This window comes from Microtus oregoni, unplaced genomic scaffold (assembly GCF_018167655.1).
Source record: "Microtus oregoni isolate MIOR12 unplaced genomic scaffold, Mior012 000010F_ref0000083, whole genome shotgun sequence".
Lineage (NCBI taxonomy): Eukaryota > Metazoa > Chordata > Mammalia > Rodentia > Cricetidae > Microtus > Microtus oregoni.
Genome location: NW_024543069.1, coordinates 38,827,385 through 38,844,751, shown reverse-complemented (window position 1 = coordinate 38,844,751; position 17,367 = coordinate 38,827,385). Strand labels below are relative to the sequence as shown.

At 43.3% G+C, this 17,367-nt stretch overlaps 1 protein-coding gene across 11 annotated transcripts in view; it reads left to right on the top strand.

Annotated features, from left to right (window-relative positions):
- The first annotated feature begins 5,575 nt into the window (after nt 1-5,575).
- Nucleotides 5,576-17,367, top strand: part of LOC121452851 (EGF-like and EMI domain-containing protein 1) — a 687,333-nt gene continuing 675,541 nt past the window's right edge. For all 11 annotated transcript variants that reach the window (XM_041659186.1, XM_041659185.1, XM_041659189.1 and 8 more), the window contains exon 1: nt 5,576-6,242. In XM_041659186.1, coding sequence (XP_041515120.1) covers nt 6,154-6,242 — 89 coding nt within the window. In that variant the 5' untranslated portion in view covers nt 5,576-6,153. The remainder of the gene's footprint in view (nt 6,243-17,367) is intronic.

Here is a 17,367-nt window from a genome sequence, read left to right as displayed (position 1 = left end):
TCCTCCTGGTGGCCCTCCAAGCACTTCACTAACTGCATTATGCCTCCCACACCTTACTGTTTGTTTTTGAAGGTGCATGAGTGTGCTACAAAAGGGGAGCTGAATTCAAATCAGGTTCATTCAGTTTGTGGAAAAATATTAATACTCAGGTCATTTCACATAATGATGTTGCTTATGCAATGATGTTGTATTTAGATAATTATCCATGAAAGAACACATTGAAACAAACCTCAATTTATGGAATATACACTAATCATATTTATTCTGTTGCGTCTAAAGTGCTCTCAGTGTTCGTTCATCTATAATAAATATGCTTTCAAACTAATGTACATAAAAGAAAACTGTTCAGATGCAGGATTTCCAATGGACTGATGTACTTCCCACATACCCAAGCCATCCTTCAGTATAGTCATGCAAATCAGGTAATTTACATATATTTCAGTATCTTTTCATTATCTTTAGGCCTTCACATATTTGTGAGTTTCAGTTATGACTTACTCAAAATTTGGTTTTGTAATAAATATAGACTATTGCTTCTGTGACGTTTTCTATAATACAAGAAAAGGAAATGTTTTAGAAACTGTCTGCATTCTAGAAGGGAATGGGATTAGTTGCAGACCCCCACAGAGTTAAAACTAGTCTAGAAGCAAAGAAAGGCTTAGCACTTCATAGGGAATTTCAGGAGATAGTTAATCCATCCTGTTATCTTTGGGTATGCTATACATTGTCATTAATACAATTAAGATCAAAACAGTATTAAAACAACCTGGAGTTTTAAGAAGTGGCCTTAAAGGTGAGCCTCATCCTTTCTTCAGGGTCCTGCACACAGTCAGGACACACAGTTCAGAAGACACTGTTCTATGTATTAGCCAGTAACTCTCTTGCCTTCTCATCCCCATAGGACTCTGCTTGCCCTGGGCCATCTGACTGTTTATTAACATTGCTGTGGAAGAGGAGAGATCAAAGAAGAGGAGAGAAGATTAAACAATAAACTTGTTTATTATTATTTCTTTATAAATAAAGATGACCTATACATTCAGGATCCCTGAGAAGAATGAGGAGTGGATATTACAATACCAGGGTGGTTTAGGAATCTATGCTGAGAAGGTGGTCCTGTGACCTCAGACCTCTGGAACACTCATTGACACTATCCCTAGGCTCAGTGACTCTGGGTTGAACTTCTGGTCTCCAGGGCCTGCAGGATGCAGAACCGCCTCTAGGAAAGAACCTAAGAATGAATCCTTCTTTTATATTTTAGGCGGGTATAAATAAATATTTCTTTTGTGCAACCCGCTCTAAAATGATCTTTTCAGGATATATGCCAAAAGCTAACTAGCTGCACATTTACAATTTTGAAATTTTGTTTACAAGTTTAACTCAAATAAAGAAGGCACACACGTGTGTGTGTATATATATGTTAAACTTAAAGAATAAGTATATAATGACAGATAAATCTAAAACAAATAGGTGATACTACAAGAATTCATCTCAAAATCGAGGAGAACTATTACGAAGTACTAAAGCATGCAGGTATGACTGTCTTTCACACAGACCTTTCTTTCCTTTTCAAAGACATCTCAACAGAATGCCTCCAGCCCCTCCAGAAATACCCACTTGTTTCCTCAGTGTCAGAAAAGCTGAAAGAAATAAAGGAACATTGGTTTGAAAGATGGAAACTAAGGGGCAGGTGATTAATTCATCCACTGACGGCGGGGTGGGGATCCCAAACATCTTTTCAGAAAGGCTCTTTTAGGGTTCCTATGAGCAAGAAAGCCAGGTAGTATCACTGTAAGTATCTGACGAGGAACAACTCTCTGGAGAGCCACTTTTTCTTTTCTTTTTTTTTTTTTTTTTTTTTTTGGACAAAAATCTTGATTTTATTTGTCTTCAAGAAGATATAAAATTCCCAGCAAGTATACAGAATGGTGTTTGGTAGCACTAACAATCTTATAAATACTAACCAAAGTCACCATGAGATATCACCTCACACGTATTAGGATGTCTATCACCAAAGAGAAGAGGTGACAAATGGTTGACAAGGGTGTGAAGAATAGGAAATCTTTGTACACTGTTGAAGGGAATTTAGATTGGTGCAGCCTTTGGGGAAAGCAGTGTAAGGGTTCTTAAATAAACTTGAAAAGACCTGTTTACTGTGTTACACAAATCACCTCTTCTATGTGCACAAGTAAAATAATATCACCACCTCATAAAGATTCTTTAATTCAGTATTATTCACTGTGCCAAGTGATGGCAAGAGTTCTCTTTAATCTTTCCTTCTCCCTGGTGCCTGTAGGTCTCCTTAAGTAAACCTGAGTGCATTTACCCACCTGGAAACCAAAAATTTCATTGAAAATGCTCTAGCGGGTGAAGGCTTCCTCCTCACCTCCTCTATTAGTTACTTTTCTGGTGGCTGTGATAAAATGGAGTTGAAGGAGAGAGGGTGTCCTAGTTACTTTTCCTGTCTTGGTGATAAAAACACATTGACAAAAAGCAACTTGGGGGCGAGTCCAAGGTTACATTTTGGTGAAGAAGTCATGTCAGCAGGAACCTGAGGTACCTAACATATTACATCTACAATCAAAAATAAGAAAATAAATACTTGTGTTCAAATTACTATTTCCTTTTTTTATATAGTCAAGAATCCCAACCCAGAAAATGCAGTGGGCAGGTTATCCACCCTCAGTTAACCTAATCAAAATAATCACTCACATGCATGTGAAGAGGTCTGTCTCCCAGGAAGCTTTGTCTCCTCAAACTGACAATTGAGAGCAATCATTACCAAAGATTTATTTTGACTTAGTTTGAAGGTGTAATCCATCATGGATGTGAGGATACAGTGAATGAAAGCCCCTCTAGGTATAGTGGCAGGAGCATGACACAGCTGGTAATTCTGCATCCATAGTCAGGGAACAGAAAGAGATCAGTCACTGAGTGGTGATGTAGCACTTAGGTTCTCCTTTCTATTCAATCTAAGACCTGGCCCTTAAAGCAGTATCGCCTATATTCTGAATATGTCTTTCCACTTCAGGTAAACATCTCTGGAACAGTTCTAAAAGACACACTTACAGGTATGTCTCCCAGGTGATTCTAAAACCCATCAACTTGACAGCCAAGATTAAGGATCTCACTGTTGAGGTGTTCTGCGACACTAAACACTAGGGGTCCAGACTGTACAGCTCGCCTCTTTCATTAGATGAGGGAAACCATGTCTTACTAAGTGAACAGGTACACCAGTGAGTGAGCAAATCACAAGGAATCAGAAGTTTGCTGAGCACTGTTTACGAGCTCCAGAGTTCCTTCACAATTAAGCTTCTCCATGCTTGAGTTCGTTGGTACTCTGTGCTAACAGCTTGAGTTGAAAAACATGAGCAGCATCATTCATGGAGCCACCCCTGCTAAAGAAACACCTGCACACCTAGCTCTGACTCTCCTGTTGCGATAACATGAGGCTGGCATACACACAGGTCTGTGTAGATGTATCCTGAATGGTACTGGAGGGAAGTGGATCCATGTTCTCTGTCAAGACCTCTTGGCATAGATGGGCGTAAGTCACCTCCTGTGTGTCTTCTGCTGCAGACGCCTGTGTGTCCACCTTCCTACAGTCCTCAGGCGGAATGCCCTCCAAGTCACCATATTTATGTTTTTCCTCCATGTCCATGGCTGGGCTGGCCCTCTTATATTTCACCTGCCTCCTGGTCTCACCATTAGTGGCCCCTACAGAAAGACAAAGATCAATCTTAGAATCCACCATGCCCCATACACGCCCTCCCAGATTAACACACACACACACACACACACACACACTGACTCCTGGGACATACTGTGTTTGGCACAAAGCCAGTAGAGGCAGATGAAGAGGAGGAAGAGGAGGAAACAGGCAGCAGCAACTGAGGCCCAAACCACAATATGGCTGGGTGGACCTGGAATTATAAAACAGTAGTGGTCTGTTATTAAACATCAGTTACATTAATTCACTCATTCAATCAATCAAACATTTATTGAGTGAAATAGGCATTTAGGAAACCTACACAAAAAATAATTAAAGCAATCAATCCATGTGTTCTTGATCACATAGGTGGTGTCTCTTATGAGTCTTTTAAACATAGTAAGACCCTATGTAGCCCAGAATGACTTCAAACTTGAGACCTTCCTGCCTTCAGCTCCCAAAAGCTGGGATCATAGGCATGTACCTGCATACCCAACTGATGAGACAAATTAAATACAATACCAAAGAAAATTCATTTGGGGAGATGGTCCATAAAGGATAAGAAACACCCAGCCCTCTGAAGCTAAGAGAACCCTTCCCAGATAGTCTATGAAGAACATACACTAATCCTGACCTGAGTGAACCATATAAAGAAGGGACAATCAGGAGGTGGCAGGGGAGGGTGTTTTCTAATAAAAATTGGAGATCAAAAGTGACATGCAAGAGTCAGAAACTGAAAAGCATTGCAAGCTACAAAGGTGAGTGCAAATGAAATAGCACCTACAACGTAATTGGCATACAATGTGTCTTGTTTTAAAGGAACAGAGCCTCTTAACAAATGCTGGAAAGCTCCAAGTCAACACAGCAGAGACTTGTGCATCTGTGTGCACTACTGCACTGGTCACAGCAGCCAGGACATTGAACCAGACCAGCTTAGATGTCCATCCACAGATGAACGGATAAAGATAATGTAGTGCATAGCCAGAGTGGAACTTTATGCAACTGGAAAGAAAATGAAATCATGGCACACATAAGAAAATGGATAAGAGAGCCACTTTTTCTAAGTTTAGGAATAAAAGAAAAAGTTGTCCCCGTGCAGATTGCTGCACGTTTTGTTGGGCTAAAGCGCAGATTATGGCTTCCAAGCCTGGGCTGTCCTTGTTGGAGGGCATGACGCGCCATAGATTTTTATTTTCACGAAACACACTCCCAGAGGCTTGTGGCCTTCCAGACAGCAGCTGGCGCCGGGCAAAGGCATAGCCTCCAGTAGGAGAAGCTACTGCCTATTGCTCTGCTCCGCTGTTGGCTGTGCATTCCTGGCGGCGCTGGCCAATACCACAGCCTAAGCTCCCTGATTCCAGCAAACGCTGTTCTCTTCTGGAAGGACCATAGGGGCTAGCAACTGGAGGTTGCTTTGCGGATTTTAGGGAGTTGGAGCTGGTTTGAAGGAAGAAGAGACTAGATTTGGAGAAGATGACTCCAAAGAGTCGGCGGCGCCTCTTAAAACTTGGTGCCTAAAATGAGTGAGGTGGTGGCCAAATACAGCGGAGGGAGATTATCTCATTTTGAATATCCAGGACTTCTGGACGCGCCAGCGATGTGTACAGCAACTGTCAATTTGGCAGCAGACTGCACTCGGTCAATTGCAATTCCTTCCCCACTTCAAGCTTACCTCCCCCAGATCTGTGCTCAGACTGTCCTCACAGCCTTCAGGTGGGAGGGAGCTGAGCGAGAGGGAATAAAAAAGTCAGCTTGCTTTTGCTCTCCGCTGGTGGCAGAGGCGCAGCTGGTTGGTCCTAAGCAGGTTGGTGTTGGAGGGGGGAAAGCCGGCACTGCTTAGCATCTTTGCTGGTTTGGGGCGGAGGATGCTCAAAGGCTTTGGAGGAAGAGGCTGGGAGTAGAGTTGTGTGGATTATTGGTGGAAGAACACGATGTGAGGTGCCAGATGCTTCCCCAGCCACCGCCCGTCGCTTCTTGGGGGAGAGAGGGTGAAGAGGGCGTGGGGGCGGGGACCGCCCTGCAGCGCAAGGAGCGCGTGGTGGCCAGGGGGCTGTCTCTTTAAGCGCTCCGGAGGGGTTGGGGCCAGAGGGCGGCGAGCGCGTTGCCATGGCACCAGGACTGCAGGGGCTGCAGGACCGCTGGGCTCGCTGGTCTCCAGTTGTCTCCAGCAATGCAGGGGCTGTGCAGCTCTTGGGCTACAGCTCCTGGGGTTGGCTTGGCCGGCCACTACTAGCACGCGCTCGCTTGTTGCCTGAGTCGCCTGCTGGGGTCGAGCTGCTGCCGCGCCCTCCGCTGCGAGACGCACGTCGCGGTCCTCGAGAGCGAGCCCGGCACTTGCAACTTCTGCCTGGCGAGCCCAACTTCTGCGCGGGATTCGGACTTGCAGATCCTGAGCGGCGCACCGCGCGCAGTTGGGGCGGTGTCCCTACCGTCTCAGCCTCAAGGAGATGACTTCCCCACTGTGGTTCTGGTGCTTCTGCGTCTGGGCCGCCTATCACTGGCCGCCAGGAAGCGCCCTGCAGCTCCAGCCCGGCATGTAAGTGGAGCCCGCAGCTCCGGAAAGCTTGCGGACAGCTTCGTAGTTCCATGTGCCCCCGCCCTACCCGCGCGACACCATGGCAGAGGAAGAGACCAGGTCTCTAGGGGAAGCGATGGAGGGATGCGGTGCTGTCAGGCACTGGGCATGAGAACTTGAGGATGTCATTGACTGGGTACGGGGCGGGAACCTTAACACACACTAGACCTTAGGCAGCGCCCCCTCCCCGCCCAGCACAACTACTGCCACTGAAGATGCAATGCTTCCAACCTGATATTTTCCAAGCACCTGTCAGACCCCGACCCCCGCCAGAGTTTGAGTGTATGTATTTCATATTGGGGAGTAACTGTCCACTTCCCACAGGCTTTTACGCTAAATCCCGTTGAAAGGGAACTACCTTGACATTTTTTTTTAATTCAATGCGTTTCTGCACATCACCCCTCCCCCTTTATGGGAGGTATGATGAAGTCCAAAGAATGGACTATTTCAAAGATCTGATGAGAGAGGCGAGAACCAGCAATGCATGTGTCAGCGGCAGGGAGAGGCACTTGGGTGGTTAATCCAACACTTAGGAGGAAGGGGCACAGGAGGGATTCCTCCTGCATTAGTGGGTAACACAGGGAAATGTCTTGTTCTTGGTCACCATGTGGCGCGCTGGGAGGAGTTCGGAGAAGTCTAGTAGCCTGGTCTACTTAACTGGCTCAAGAAGTTTCTGCCAGGTCTTCTTTACATTAGTCTGCTGGAGAAAGCCGGGTCCCACTCAGCTTTCCCTGTTCTGCTCTCGGGCAGACTGCAAAGTCCTTTGGACGTTTCTGCATTCCCTCTTCTTTGCTTTTCTGAAATATTATATAATAGAAAAAGTGGTTGGGAGAAATAACCCAAAGGCACGCATACCTTTTCCTAGCTTCGCTTCTTCCGGTAAGAAAAACACCGTTTGGGGTTCACGTTACCTTTCAATATTTCATTCTCTGTGAAATTCAGTCTGCTGTCTGGTTACTGCTCGGGTCATGAACTAGGAACAGAGCTAGGGTGTCATTCTGTTTCACAACTTTGACTATGTAGTGCCTAAATGTGTATTCTGAAATTTGAGGAATTACTGTGACTTTTGACATAGATTTGCATTGTTTACTTTGAAGAAGTGAATTTAAACTCTTCTGGTTATCCCAGGAAACATCAGCCTGTGCGTATGAAAGCCTTTGTCTTACAATACTTTAGAGCAAACTTGCTTTCGTTGTTATCACTGTTATAGTGAGCCCTGGGTTGCCTTGTCTCACTCACCCATAAACACTGGACTGAGTGACCCCAGTGGGAAGACACACCCCACTTTTATATGAGAGTATTCCTCTCTTTTCATTGTCGACTCTTTGGTCTAGAATGATGACCCTGCAATTGAAAAAAAAAGAATTGTAACTCATTTACATATCAGATGAGATGAAGTCAAATATTAAAACCAATACAAATTCTTGGAAGATTTAATAAGGACATGTTTATCAAGGAATTGCTAAAATCACTCTGACTTTGAGTACTTTAGGGGAGGAGAAATCCAGTCATGTTTGTTTGTGGTCCTCTCTGTGCTGGAGTTCATTCATCAGGAACTGCAGTAGGATCTACTGCCAGGTTTCTTTGCAATTCTTGGCGTGTAGAACACAGTCACATACAGGACTTGGCTGTCACACACCTGCCTATTTGTTAAATGTGAGAGAATTCTCCCGGAGATTGTTAGGGACCTCTGCAGTCAATCACTGGTGGAGACAGCCTGCGGATGAGGTAAAGATTGTAATGAAAGTATGCCATCCTACCGACCCACACTTCCCAGTCATCAGTGCAGCAAAGAGTTGGGTGCCCCTTGTTAAGGAGGACAAAGAGTGAACACAGGGGCAACTAACCAAAAGTCAGAATGACAGACTTGTTACATTCATGATTGCATGTCTTAGAAGGGAAACTCATTTAGAAAATTTATTAATGAGGCAAAAGCTTTGTGCCATGGATTTTCCGACTCTTGTGATGATCGACCCACCTGATGATTTTGTTTGATCACGGTTTGGAAACTTCGGGTGACTGATGTTGGCTGATGGAGAAAGTCAGCCCTCCACTGTGGCATCATTGTGTGAGTAGAAATCACAAACCACAACTAGTGGGTTAACTCCCTTGCGTTCTTACTTAGACAGCAGGTGGCTTCTAGCTCCTTTGCATTTACCCATCCCATGGCAAGTAAGACTGGCAGGGCTTTCAATGGGAAGAGGCTTGGCTGAGTTGAGATTTGCACCACCAGGTCTGAACCCAGATACTTGGGTTCTTCCTATCCTTTCTTCTTCATTTTCTTTCTGTTTTTGACAAGGTGCCACAGGCAGCCCTCGCTAGACTTGATCGCACCCACTGTGAGCTGAAAAGTGTCCTTGAACTCCTGATCCTGCTACCTCCACCCTGCCCCCAGTACAGATTACCAGCAGGCCTCTGCCACCACGCCATTCCTAGTTCCAGAGTTGGGGTTGAACTATTCCAGAGCATTCAGGCTTATGCTGTTTTTTAAGTTTGTTTCAATTTCCCCATGTCTTCTCAGTAGGATTGATGCCGATATTTTCAACCTAGGGGATGTCAAAATGCTTTGGGCACCTCTTCTGGGTTGCACCTGCTCTGGGTTCTGTGGGCATCAGTGCTCCTTTTGCGTGCTAATTGTTCCACAATACTTGTGGAAGTTCTGAATTTTCTCTGCCTACTTAAGACTCTGCATGAGAAATTCCTGACTGCTGCTTAGTGGTGGCCTTAAGGCTTTGTGTTAGTTTGGTAGACTATACCATGCTATAGACTTGGCTGGCCTTGAACTCTCAGCAATCCTCCTGCTTCAGCCTCATGAATACTAGAATTACAGGTGTGAGCCACAAGGTGATGACATTTTGATAAGAGGGTGTTGGTGACTTTACTTATGTTAATGGTACTCTGTACATGTTTTACACAGGATTAAATTGGAGGGGTAAACAAACTCAATCCAAAGGCGTCAAAGGGTAAATGATCAGTTGTTATATTAAAACTTTGTGATGTGCTTTTGGGAACACTTGCTTAATAATGAGATGAAAACAGTGAACATGGAGATGTAATGAGTCTTTGTCTGCCCTGCCAGCCAGCTTCCAAATAATGACATGGAGACTTCGTATGAATTATGAGAGGTTGGCCTTAGATTAAGCTTGTTCCAGTAGCTATTATAACTTAACCTGCTTGTATTAATCTACATTTACCATATGGCTTCTTACTTTTCTTTTATTCTGTATGCCCGACTCCCCGCATCTCCATAGCATATGTCTCCCAAGATGCATGCCCCTCCACTCCAAAACAGAAAAAGCTTCACCCTATTACTTCCAGTGTATCTGTCTGTCTCTTCCAGATGCCCTCTGATGCTCTTTGATTACTTTCTATCAAATAGTTTCTAACTCAGCCTCCTGACCTAACGTTAGGTTTATTTAATTGAAATGCAAACTTGGGGTTCAAAATGTGATTGAATATCCCCCAACATGGAGGTGTTGTAGAGATCAGCACTGAATTAGGATAGAACTAGCTGCCTGTGATCTTAGAACTTGGGATACTTATGTTTGTCTAACACCTGGGAGGGGAGACTTTAAGAGGGTAAGGTCAATGTTCAACCAAAGAGTCTCCTAAACTATAGGGGACGTTCCAAATCTGTGCTCTAATATGGGCATCTTACATAGGCTGATCTGACAGAGAATTCAAAGCACGGCAGATAGACTGCATTCACATGTGTTGGAGCCTTTGCTGTGTGGTGAAAAAAAAATGCCTATATAGATAGTAAAGGAAGAAGAGTTTCCCTGTGTCTGAGTTTTCCAGCCATGATTGGATTGTTTTGCTGTTTGTGGGCTGAATGAGACAGAACACCATGGCTAACAGTGTGGTAGAGCAAAGTCGCCCACCTTAGTGAGGACAGGAAGTGGGGGGGGGTGAGCTAGGGTGTGGATTAGCTATATCTTTCCAGGGTGTGCCCTATGCTTGTTCTCTTCAACTAGACCATCACCTCCCATTGATGCTATTAAGTTGGGATTTTAGCAGGGATTTAGCTATTGACTAAGTCATTGTCCTCAGGTGCCAATCACTTCTCTAAAGGTTCACTGCTGAGCATTGCCATTCAGATAAACCTTCCGAGAGGACCCTTCAGGTACAGACCATAATACAATCTCTCCCTACTACAGACCTGTGCAGAAATGTGGTCCAGGCTTCTACAGCTGATGTGGAAACCTGGAGCCAAAATTGGAGGGGTAGGGAACTCAAGGAATTTAGAACCTGGCTGAAGTTTCATGGCTGGGGAGTAGCGGGGTCACCTTTGATTCTTGTCTCTGGAGCCCTGTTTCTGTTCACCGTGTGTTGCGGGGAGCTCTTTCTGCTCCTTGCTCCCCCAGCCAATAGCTGCTAAGATACCAGCCCATTGGGGCGTGGTCTCTCTCCTTTTAAAAAAGTGGCCACTTCCCTCAGGCTAGCTCTCTGACTTCCCCGGCTCAGCTTCCAGGGACTAGGCTTTCTTCCTGATTGCACAGAGGGCTGTTGTCTGGGATGGTGATCTGTAAGTTTTTCCCCTTTAAATAAATAACCATTCTATTAATCATAATTCCAAACTGGTGTGGGATTGTTTGTGACTTACGCTTTCAACCATGCTCCCTGGTGGTTCCTTCACCATTTTCACCTCAATTCACTATGTTTAAACTATACCCGCTCTGATCTTTCTACCGGATGTAAACTACATCCAGCAATAGTTCTCTCTGTCTATGTAGCTGGCCCCAGCTTTAGCAATCCATGCCTTATTGATAACATTAGAATTGTGTACATTTGCATGTGGTTCCTGTCCTCTGTTCCAGTTCCCCTTGTTTAACTGTTTTTTTCTGTTGTCCCGCACTCCTGTCCATGGCACTCTTATTTTGATGCTTCAGAGCTTCCTGGTGTGTTTTCTCTACATCCCCTCATCTTTATTTGTGGCTTTTTTCACTTGTGCTATTTCTTTTCCATTCACAAATATTTTCTACTTTCTGTTTGTAGTCTGCCTTGTCTGCTGACCTGTCTTGACCCTGCTGCTTTGCCTTATCTCTTATGGCTTAATGACAGCTTATTAACACTTCACTATCATTCTTCCCTGTTGTTCTCCTCTTTCTCCATCTTTTCCTCTCTCCCTCTTTTCCCATTTCTCCTTTCTTCCTCCCTCGCTCTCTTACTTTCTTCTCTCTTTCTTTGTGTGTCTACATGCATGCTCGTGAGTGTGCAGCCCAGAGGATAACTTTAGGTATCTCCTATCATTCGGCATCTTAATTAAGAAAAAATAAGAATCATGTTATTATGATGAATTCACGAATAATAAACACTACAGGGATAAGTTAACAGTCACTCAAGCATTTGCCCTGTCTCAAGCTCTATGTGTCTCATTGGATATCCATACAGTTAGAATGCCCATTCTGAAGCTGTGGGGCTTCACTTAGGGTTTTAAAATTTCACTATCAATTACATGTTTATGCACTTTTCCACCAGTAAACAAAGAAAAACATACAACAGAGCTAAAACTTGAAATAATTGTTTTGTATCCCATTCATGACTTGTGTGTCTGCCCTTTGTATCCTGTCCTCCCTCAACACCTAAAACCTCTCCTTCTTTTGTATTGTAACCACAATTGTACATACACACATGTATATACAGGTGTAGGCTAGGATCTGCATATGCAACAGAACATTCTTTTCCTTCTTTCTGATATTGGGTAACCTCACTTAATGTCACACTCTCTAAATCCATCTTTTTTTTTTAAATTTAGTTATTTCATTTTTCTTAACAGCTGAGTAATATTCCATTTAGAACATGTACCAGATTTTTATTACCTAGTTATCTGTTGATTACATGAAAGTTGGCTCTATTTCCTTGCTGCAGAAATTACAGAAACAATAAATATGAATGTGTAACTAGCTCTATGGTAGGTGAGGTGTGGGAGTTTGAAAGGAAATGGCCCACAGAGGGAGTGGCACTCATAGGAGGTATGGCTTTGTTGAAGGAGTGTGACTCTGTGGGCGTGGGCTTTTAGGTTTCCTATGCTTGGAATATCACCCAGTGAGTCAAGTGACTTCCTGTTGTCTCTGAGTCAAGGGCTCTCAGCTCCAGCACTGGATCTGCCCACGTGTAGTCATGACGCTAATGGTCTGAACCTCTGGAACTGTAAACCTGCCCCCTCAATTAAATGTTTTCATTTCATTTCATTTATTAGAGTTGTCTTGGTCATAGTGTCCCTCCACAGCAATAGAAAATCCTAACTAAGATGCAGAGTCCCCTAGGTGTGTGCCCAGCAATAGAACAGCTGGGTCATATGGTAGTTCTGTTTTTAATTTTTGAGGAAACCCATACTAATTTTCACATGGATGGTTTCCTGGATAGTTTTAATGTCAACTTGACACTAGATAAAGTTATTTGAGAGAAGGGAACTTCAATTAAGAAAATGTCTCCATAAGATCCAGCTGCGGGCAAGCCTGCAGGGCATTTTCTCAATTAGTGACTGACAGGAAGAGCCCAACCAATTGTGGGCAGTGCCATACCGAGGCTGGTGGTCTTGAGCTCTATAAGAAAGCAGACTGAGCAAGCACTGTGGAGCAATCCAGTAAGCAACATTCCTCTATGATGACCGCATCAGTTCCTGCCTCCAAGTTCCTGCTGTGTTTGAGTTCCTATCCTGATTTCCTTTAGTGATGGACTATGATGGGGAAGTGTAAGCCAGACAAACCCTCTCCTCTTCATGTCATCACAGCAATAGGAGCCCTAACTAAAATGTATTAATTTTTCTCCTCCTAGCAGTGAATGAAGTTTTTCCTTGTATCTCTAAATAAGTTTAGTTTGCTTTTCCTTCATGTCTAGGAATGTGAAATACATTTAAAAACAGTTGTTGGTCACTTATGGTATGATTCCCCCTGCCCCCCCCCCCCCAAGCTGTGTGCCCAGTTCGTTAGACCATTTGCTGATTGGCAGTTTTACTTCCTTGGTATCTACTTTCTGCCGTTATTTGTAACATGTATTAATTCTCCTCTGAAGAATGATTTCCTCCCATTCTGTGGGCTCTGTGCTCGCATGATGGTGTCCTTTAGTGAACAGAGGGATTTTAATTCCATGTATCCCATCTGTTGAGGACTGGTGCTAATTCTGCACTCCTAAAGTTCTGTTCAGACAGTTCTGGCCTACTCCAGAGCCTTCAAAAATGTTCCCTATATTTTCATCTAGAAGTTTCAGTATTTCAGGTTTTAAACTAAGATATTTAATCCATTATGATTGATTTTTTTTCTACAAGGTGAAAGATGCTAACTCAGTTTAATTCTTTTGTAGATAAATATCCAGTTTTGTGTATATCATTTTAGAACAGGTTGATAATTCTAATATATGTTTTTGTCCCCTTTGTCAAAAATTATGTGGGCATAGTTTTGTATGTTTATCTCCTGTTCCTCTATTCTAGTCCATTCATCAGAACTGTCTGAGTTTTTTTCTTTTTATTTGTTTGTTTCTTTTTGTGATTTGAAACAAGATATCTCATCCAAACTGGAACTCATAGTTTAGGTTATGTGACTGGTCAGTAAGCCCCAGGGACCCTCCTGTTTCTTCCTCGTGGGAGCCAGGGTTACAGGCATGAACTACTTTCTGCTGCCTTTTGTGATGATGGGGCCTGAACTCAGGTCCAATTTTCCACTGAGCCATCCTCCCAGAACGTGATTTTTTTTTTAATAATTTATCAATTTATTCAATTCTTCCGGTTCCCTTCTGCTGTTGATCCTTCTCAGAGCCTGTCTTCTTTGAATACACTCTCTCCTCACTTTCTGTAGCGTGTGACATTGCTAGTTCTTTCTATTGCTTCTTTTCTATAGCTTTACTTTGGCCTGTTCATATGTATTCCCAGTGTCATCTGCAGCTTCCCTCCTCCCCCGTCATATCCTTTCTCCTGCCTTCCCTCCTACAGGCTCCCATCATGCACTCTGTTTTGATATGGCCTCTATCTCTACAGCTAGCTGCAGGCTTTGTAGAACTACAGACTTGCATTTTGAGCTAGATACTGATCATCTCTGTGGGATTCAGCTCAGAATGCCACAGGCCATCTCTCCTCATCTCTGCCTCCTACCTTTTTGGGTACTTTGCCTATCTTCTACTTTATTAAGCCTGAAAACATTTTTTAAAATTACTTTTCTTCTAATTTATTTTCTTGGTATTTATGAGTTTAAGGTACCATGATTGTAACAACTCCTTTTCTATGGCAACTTATGAGTAATTTAAGTTTTATATTTTTGTCAGTTGCCAAATCCTATAAACAGCAGCACTGAAATACCCTTTGTGCAGTTCGTATTTCTGTTTTTGTATGTAGCCCAGCTGGCTGCCTGTCCACACACAGCATTATGGTCAGCTCATGGTCTTTCATATACTTTAAATTTTTGTAATATAATATATTTGTATTGTATATAATTTAATTTTAAAATTAGATTTGCTTTAATCGGTACATATTGTGTATACTTGAGGACCACTGTGGGATATTTGACTCCTGTGTACATTGTGTGATGTTTAAATTCAGATAAGCCTATCTATGTCTTTAGCCATTCACCATAAGTGTGTGTTTTTGTGTGTATGTGCATGTATGCATGTGTTTGTGTGCAAAAATATGTGCTAGTTTGCATGTACCTGCCCGAGGTCAACCTTGAATATCATTCCTCAGACATTGCCTGTCTTTTTTAAAAGATAGTGTTTATATATATTATCATAATCTACACTTGCCGTGACCTACATACACACCTTGGGTCCCAGAACCCTGACTGGGGTGGCAAGGGAATTTAGAAAAGACAGATACACAGGGACACACACTAAAGTGGGCTTATGTGGGATTCTCTAACCACTACCACCACAATCTGGAACTCCTCCTGTTTATTAGGGTCCAACACAGGGTGGAGGAGTTGGCTAGTTGAGGGAGGAGATCTCTGTAGGCAGCCATCTCAGGCTGGAAACATCCCCGGGGGAGGAAGCTGCAGTTGTCCCATCTGTGGACACATCGCCTGGTTGTTTATAAACACTCATCCTGGATCTTCCTGCGGAAGTCTTTCCATCCTCTAAACCTGGCTCATATGAGGAATGGCTTTGCCAATGTACTATGGGCCAATTGGTTTTGGAGTCCTCAAGAGTCCGTGCTCATGTTGAAGCACAGATCTGTGCAGGAGTTCAGTCGCTCAGAGGCTCCTCTGTGCCTATGTCCACTCTCTCTATGAAGCAATAGAAAAGAATGTTTCGATCCTTCTGTGTGTACTTAGAACTTCTTGTCTACTGCACACCACCCTCCGGCCTTAGCTTGGGCTATCACCGTAGTACGGGAAATGTCTATGAAACCAGGGTCCGGTCATGTCTGGATTTCTGTCCTGGATTATTTCATTAACATAATGATCTCCAGTCCCAGTCATATTGTTAATGAAAGGTTTCATTCTCTTTCAATATTGGAATGAGGAATAAATGTGTGTATATAGTACATATATGCTAACAAATGCGTATGTTCCCCTACTTTCATTTATATATATATATGTGAAATATGTAATATATATGTATATATACATGTCATAAAAGTGAGTCTCTAGTAACTGTTTCTTTCATTAAAAATCGATTATTGTAAAGCTCTTAGGTATTTAGTATGTTTCAGGAACAAATTATGTTCTTATGTATTTTAGCTCTCTTAGTCCCCACAAAAAAACATATCAGAAGATGACTGTAGAGTGTATATTTTATGAAAAAGAAGCTGATATTCAAAGAAGTTAGATTTTTCTGAAAAATTACGTATAAGGATAAGAAGATCCACAGAAAGGTCATACAGCTAATTCAGAAAGAGTTAGGACTTGATACTAGGCTGGATCTAAAATTGGGGCCCCCAATTACCTTACTGTACTCAAGGACTTTTGTTCCGATTCCTGATTCAATTTCACTAACATTTATTAAACACGTGTCTTTTGGAATTTTGTGTTTTAGATTTCTCTTTGGTCCACTTAGGAAAGGTCTGTGATTTTACTTTGCTCCCAAGGTAGCCAGTTAGTCCACGGAAGCATTTAACTATGGAGAGAGGATAAATTCCTCATCCGCGGCAGATTCTCTCGCAGTCCTTCAGTCAGTGCAGACAGCCCAAGCTGGGTGTCTGTAACTACTAACCTCCCCTCAGTTTCTTGGGTACCCCGAGGAGCATCCCAGAAGGATGCAGCACACAGAGTGGAAACTGAGAAGCTTGCAACTTAGGAGCACCTCAGGCCTGCGGAGCCTGTTTGCAAACCTGCAAACCCTTGCTGAGGGGAAAGCAGCCTTTGTTCTAACGCTCAGGAGAACTCTGCCCCCAGCTCCAGCAGGAGATCTTCCAGCCTTCTTCTGAGGAGGTTTATTGTATAAACACCCCTCCAGAAGGTGAGCAAGCTGTCATGGAATTAATTAATTTTTATTCTTATTATTTTAGTTCCAGGACTGGAGTCCAGGGCTTCCTTTTTATGTAGGCGTAGGCGAGGGAGGCAGGTGTTCCCCCACTGAGCTACACCCATCCACATGGCTACACCATCTAAGCTTTAATGAAGTACTAGAGACCTGGAAAAGCCATTCTGAGCACTCCTAATGTTTTTCTTCCGTATCCTAGCAGCACACATTTGACTCAGGTGTAAGCCTAGTTTTTTTCTCCATTGAATCCAGCCCTTTGATTTTGAGCATGTTCATACTGGGACTAGATGAGAATGGATTTAGTGAGCTTACCCTGGAGCTCCTGTCTGCTCTAGGGTTGGTCATTTGCTTGCCTTTTTTTCTTTTCTTTGATACTGAAATCAAATCACTCACTTGATTCCTTTATATGTGGTTGGTTTATCTGCTCTAACTAGTTTGTTCAACAAGCGTTTGTTCAGAGTCAAGTAAGATCTGGGGGACACAAACTGACCTATCAAGGCTACCCACATAGCTTCCAGCCCAACTGGGAAGAAGAGAGAGGGCAGGGCTTTTGAGAAGGCTTGGAGGGCTCATTATCCCTCACGGGCTTCTGGGTAAAGGTGTGGTGGGTGAAAGGCGCTGATGGTAATGGTTGTGTGAATGGACGAGAAGAAGAAATGTAGGCAAGAGCTTCTCTTAT